Source organism: Sinocyclocheilus rhinocerous, unplaced genomic scaffold (genome assembly GCF_001515625.1).
Source record: "Sinocyclocheilus rhinocerous isolate Xijiao unplaced genomic scaffold, SAMN03320098_v1.1 scaffold677, whole genome shotgun sequence".
In the NCBI taxonomy this organism is placed as follows: domain Eukaryota; kingdom Metazoa; phylum Chordata; class Actinopteri; order Cypriniformes; family Cyprinidae; genus Sinocyclocheilus; species Sinocyclocheilus rhinocerous.
The window spans coordinates 2,290,086-2,296,593 of NW_015633185.1; the positions used below are offsets into that span (position 1 = coordinate 2,290,086).

At 38.0% G+C, this 6,508-nt stretch overlaps 1 protein-coding gene across 27 annotated transcripts in view; it reads right to left on the reverse strand.

Moving 5' to 3' along the window:
* Positions 1-3,325, reverse strand: part of LOC107743569 (calcium/calmodulin-dependent protein kinase type II subunit gamma-like) — a 60,443-nt gene extending 57,118 nt beyond the window's left edge. For 6 of the 27 annotated variants that reach the window (XM_016556873.1, XM_016556863.1, XM_016556871.1 and 3 more), the window contains exon 1: positions 2,958-3,324. In XM_016556873.1, coding sequence (XP_016412359.1) covers positions 2,958-3,022 — 65 coding nt within the window. In that variant the 5' untranslated portion in view covers positions 3,023-3,324. Of the gene's footprint in view, positions 1-2,957 lie in introns of all 27 variants that reach the window. The other 21 variants (XM_016556874.1, XM_016556875.1, XM_016556867.1 and 18 more) reach the window with 6 other exon arrangements.
* Positions 3,326-6,508: the final 3,183 nt, after the last annotated feature.

Here is a 6,508-nt window from a genome sequence, read left to right on the forward strand (position 1 = left end):
CGCAAAAGTATTTTCTCAGAACATGAGTTTTGCTATTTAGAACACAATTTAAAGCGGAATTGTCATGCGCCAAGCAATCCTCGCTGTGAACATTAAATCGCATACCACAGGAAAATTGTTCCAAAGCTGCACATCCACTGCAAATATTTCTGTTTAAATTCATATAAAAATTTTGTAATTTCTGGATAATAATTTCATGAAATTTCAGTGCTTAACTTCATTATTCAGAGTGTCATATTTAATAACGTGTATGTCAAATAGGGATGTAATGATTCACTCAGCTCACAATTCGATTCACGATTTTGATTTCACAATTCGATTTGATTCACGATTTTTTTTTTTTCTTTGATGAATAGAGAGATCCAAAGATCAGCATTTATCTGAAATAAAAAGCTTTTGTATCATTATACACTATTCCATTCAGGATAATTTTTATTTTTTGGGGGGGAAAGAAATTATAGAAATTAATACTTTTATTTAGCAAGGATGCTTAAAATTTATCAAAAGTGATGATAAAGGCATTTATAATGTTACAAAAGATTTCTATTTCAGATAAACAGTGTTCATATCGATATTGGAATTATATCGTACCGACCGAAATTAAGAAATATACCGTGATATCAATTTAGGCCATATCGCCCAGCCCTACCCCAGGTGTGTCTTCTAAGGTTTATAAGATCAATTCAAAATCAATTCCACTACAAAGAAAAGGAGTTTTACCTCCGGAACCCCACTGTTGCATTCTATTGGACGCAAAATCACGAAAAAGAATGTAACAACAACAATACACTGGCACTAAAAATTCAGCTTTAAATGTGCTACATAAAATAGGCTATGTCACTGTAAATGATTTAACATACTTGCAAAAATGCCAACTTTGCTTATAGGCAACTATTGTGAGCTGTGATGTGAACGGCGGAAATATGGAAAATATGTCTATTTCAGGCTTTTAAGAGCTCTCCAAAAATGATTTGGGCACTGCTAAAACATATACTACGCTATACTGAAATATTTACTATTTAAATGTTGGCTGAAAGAATGTACTCAGAGCACACAACAACTTTTGAATGGACAAAGATGCTTTTTGGCAGCAGACTGGTGTAGGTATGGTATCTAACAGCAGGGGCTAAATGAAACATGCTACATCTGTTAAACCCTAACTCATTATGGTGCGTTCACACTGACAGCGTTTAAATCATGGGAGGCTGTGGAGTTGCTATGCTGTTAGTTTCTAGTAAGCTCTGTTCAGATTTGAGAACACTTGCTGTCACTCAACACAGAAATCGCTGTCCAGTGTGAGCACCTCTTTAGTTTATATAAACTGGTAGCCCAGGCCCAAACTCACACCATTGGCACAGAGCCGCCTCCAACTTGTCTGATTGGCTAGCATGTACAAGCATGTAAAATTTTGTTTTCCAGTTTCTGGAGACACAACCTATTGCAGTGATATACATATGTCAGGCATACAGACTTTAATATTGCATGGTATTCAAATCAACAAAAACAACAAAAAACAGCAGCTTTATTAACAGTTATGTGCCACAACATCAAGTCAAATGCTAAATTGGACATTTCACAAACAAAACAGCACTAAGGGAATCATTGTGTGTCGATGTTTTTGCCAGCTGTTCAACTCCTGTAAATGAAAGATACCGACCACCTAACGACAGTGAGATTCAACTCAAAAAATACTGATGGGAAATCTGAATCATTTTCACTAATCTGTTCTTTCTAAGAGTCTGTGTAGAAGAACGGGTTCAAAAAGCGATTCAGTGGGACATTAGGTCATCACATGAACTCCAACGTATCTGACATTTTATTAAGTTTGATTTACTATAGGCTATTTATTTACTAAGTTACTACTACAGTTATTTCCAAAAACATCTCTATTTTTAACTGTTAACAACATGACATATTCTATGAAATATTACCATATTCTAACAGGTTTCATTTGAGACATATGTAGGTATATTTGCAGTTTTTTATAGAGTTTTATTATGTTTATTTACTAAGGTATTTTAACTGCTATTTATTAAAGCCAAATCTGTGTCATATGCGTGTTGATAAAACCGTCACACAATCGAATCATAAACATATTTCCGGTACGTTTTATTTGTAATATCTCTGCTATTCGGCTATTTAAGTAATTTGCACGAGTTGTTGACTCGAAAACCGCTTAAAATGATGCAATACCATTCGCGAAGAATCGTTCAGACCGGTTTTGTCCACAGGTCAACTAGTTCATTAAAACGATCCGACTCAACAGAACGATTCATTCATGAATCGGACAACGCTAATTCATTTCCTTCATTTTCACGTTGATGTTTTTGGCGGCTGGACAACAACTGACAACACTCGTAACAGACCGCCCAATGACGGTGCGATATATGATGCCCAAAACAGCAGCATTTTCCGCAACTATCGTTACACAAGTCTGCAGCAAACCGTACAATCAATCCTGCGCGGCAGCAGTCATCAGTGATATCTGATTAATGCTTATGAATGCTGTAAAATTTTGGGTGTGCATTCAAAACGAGGACGCAAATCACAAAGCCGAGCACCTCAGACTTAAGTATTTCCCTTTCTAACGAATGGCCGTTCGCATGTCGATAAAGTGTCGACAGAGTATTGCATCTCGCATCACGACGACACGCAGGCTCCGAAAGCACCCTGTAGCGCGCGAGCACGATGTTAGGAAACGGATCTAAAGATAAACAAAGAAACGAGCTTCGTGAAATCCGAGGCTTAATAAACACACCGAACTGCTCGAATCGACTCAATCGGGCTTTCGTTAAGCAGGCTGCACTGGCTTTTGACATGCAAAACCGATCCGCCTCTGTGTGAAGGCTGCTGTCAACACACTGAACTAGACCCAGGCAACACGATGAAGACAATGCAGTGAGTGAAGAGAGAGTGTGTGTAACGCGTCACACAAATGCAGCGGTGCGGTCGCTTACTTTCCGAGCTCTTCGTACAGCTGATATTCGTCTGTAAACCTGGTGGAGGTTACAATTGTAGCCATGTTGCGCTTTAGGAGGATATCGCCACTATGGTGTCTCCGGGACCGCCTCGCTCAGGTTTCGGGAGATCTCTCGCTCACTCAAAAGGAGAGAGAGAAAGGAGGAGGTGTGGGTGAAAGAAGAGAGAGGTGCTGGTAAGTGGCGTGCGTGTGTTGCTGGTGGAGGTGGCGAGAGAGAGAGAGAGCACGCTGCCAGCCACGCGAGATTTTCTCTGTCGACGTCGAGAAGTGACACACACACACACAGTCCTAGCAAGCGACGCGACAAAACGACTTCGCGCTCTTGCTGAGTGGACTGACTGCTGCGGTGTTTTTCATGTAGAGATGTCTGAATGTGAACGAATCGTTCTTCGGAGTCGGAGGGTGAATTCGTTCGCTAAACCGGTTTGAACAATTCGAATCGGAGTTGACAACTCAGCATCTGATTCGAACATGTCAGAGTCGACTCGTAATGAGCCGAGCTGTTTATGAAAGCATTAGGACCTAGTGAACCAAGTATTTGGCGAATTAAAAGTAAATTTCAACAATGGACGATTCCCAGAATAAGTTACAGATAAACCTTACTAAATATATGATTATTATAATTATATCAAAAAACTGTTTGCAACATTAGCAGCTTAACCGACTGTTTATGTACAGCTAATGACTAGCCACTGACACCACAAGCCTTGAGGAAACTAAACACCAGAAGTTAAAAATGGATGCATCTGCTCTTACATTAAAAATAAGGTTGATAGAATTTTATTAAAATGTGCAAAAACTACAAGAAATGTAGGCCTACACCATTGTTTAATGCAACTGCAGATGGCTTTTTGGTTCTAAATGACTTTTGTCTTAATATATATTAGGTGCTGGATTGGCACCACCATAGGTCGGTTTTTGTTCTTTGGAACAAGTTTGACAGAAAGCCGAATCATTAAAATGTCGCTTTTACAGTCCCCCTAGCTCCTATTCATAAAATATTCAACATTTAGCTGGATAAAGGGCACTGGCAATCTTGCATTCTAGTTTCACCCAGTTTCACTGTGCTTGTACATCGTTCATCTTGACAGATATCACCACAATCTCAAATGCTAATGTTACTCTATAAACGCATTTTATTCCATCCCTGGAAAACTAGATCTACTTCCTGGTATAAATGGAAAGTAAAAGTTGGCTTTGACAACTTTTGCTTCATTGAGTGTTATCAAAGGAGCCCAGTGTCTAGATAGTAAGGCCCGATACATACTCTGTGCAGGTACATAAGTGCTGATGCTTCCAGGTACACAAGCTCAATTTCATGCGTGTCATTGCATTCCAAAATACCCAAGCAGATGTTTTTAAATCTTGCTGTACATAGTTATTATGTAGAACATAATCAGACATAGCCTTAATTTTTATACCAGCAAACTATCATCTAATCAAATAAATAAAAATGTCAATTATTGTTAAAACAACAATCAATCATACACTTAATAAATCAAATTGTATTATTATTCTTATTGTATTATTTTTAATAATTTTACAATCTTGAAAAAACAGCCATTTAAAACAACAGGTACAAAGTCATTTATTATTTGCAGGTGTGCATGCACAAACAGACGAAAAAATGTACTCTGCCACGTTATTGATGTACTCGTATGATGCAGGCCTGCTTCAGGTTTCAGCCATTATATTAGTCCATTATGTGGACTTTTATCGCGTCTTAGAAAAAGAATGTAACAATTCACTGTCTCATGGTTGTGAAAGCTCTTTCTTCTTTCATGGCCTTGTGGAGCAAAACAGTCCGATTAGAAATGAATGCATAAGAAGTGGAGGGACTGTAATTACACAGACACAGGTTGATATGAAAGCTTAATTAGAGCAGAGTAGAGGTGGGTGGTTATTAATTGCAGTGTTCCTGTAGTGCTGTTGCTCTGTACAGTGAGCTGTGTATGAGAATGTGTCCTTGCATGCTGGGAAAAGCCGCATTTTGGTATACTTGGTCCTCTGCAAAAGCTCAGCAGCAGAGGATGGATGGCTTGCTGCCAGACAGCATCGGTTCCTCAGGAAAGTGCGCTGCTTTAAGTATTACAGACTATATATGCAGATCATGTTTGAATTATATATGTGATGCATAATGTGCCAAAATCAGCCTATTTTGTCTGTTAGTGTGTTATGAGGTTTAAAAATGAGATTCAGTAAAATGAAAGAGTTATCAGCACTGTCAAGCTCTGACCGCATTATCACTTCATCTGTGTAACTGAAGATCAACTGAAGCGTCATAAAACAGGCTAAAATATCAAGAGCAGTTTGTTGGGCTTAATGCAAATGTATTGTAATACTCTTGACGTCTTTACATTAGCACAATCACCATCTTATGGATTATAATTTGCCTATAATGAGTTGCCTGCTGCCCGTTGTAGTGGTGATTGTGTTGACACACCACAGCATTATGTTGCTTTATTGATTTGTAAAGCAATTGTGTAATCCAATACTGCTCTTAGCATGACCATTAAACTGGGATGCATTTAAGATGCTGTAAGCAATTTCAGTCATTTTGCTCATTTACGCCACTGTGAATTAGACCACCCCCATTCCTTCAATAACCTGCACTTTTACCAAAACCCCAGCCTTCGGTGTTTCTTGTATGACTATTTTATAGTATATCTTTTTTGCTGTGTTGTGCTTGTTAAATGACACAACGAAAGCGATGCGTTGTGATGTCTGATTTGCCAAAAAAATGATTCACATGAGCTGGTTCTTTTTAACAAATCAATCAGAAAAGATTCACAAAACAGTCACAAGCAAATTAGTGATTTGAATGAGACAGTGAATCAAGCTGTTCACAGCTTACTCCCCTCACTGGAGAGAATCCTTTTGGGTATGTCCCATTGGGAATGAATTAAAAGACTGTAACAGTGACATACACTTCAAGCCTAGCTGCAGTATATGATACACATTTCAAGAGTTTAGTAATAAATTGGTGTTATTCCAAAAATAAATATATGTTACAAAAAAACAAGCTATTGTCCAGTATAGTGAGGCTCAATTGTATAAGGTTGAATCGATTCAGGAGAGCTTTTTTTGGGAGTATGTAGGCGTATGACATATTGGAAACATAAACAATGCAACACATTTTAATTCAAACAGGAAGAACTATTCTTATAAAACAAACTGGCATTTATGTGGCACAAACACAGTTATGATCTTCAGTGTAATGGCATCAGATCTAAATGAACCTGAGAAACATTTTATATAATTACAACATCCCTTCATCACAGCATATAGCATAACTTGCACTCAAATGTATTCAGTTCCTATATACACACACCAGTAGAACAGAGTCTTCTGTAACTCTTCCATACTAGCTGGTGTAGTTTCTCATCCACTACAATAGATTGTGAGCAGGGGCAACAGTGATCCGATCAACCATCTGTATCAAATGATTCGGCAGTTTGGCAACAAAAACATCATTTGGCCCCTAAATGTTTAGTTTTTTGGAGCCCTATTCCTTTTTTTTTTTTTTTT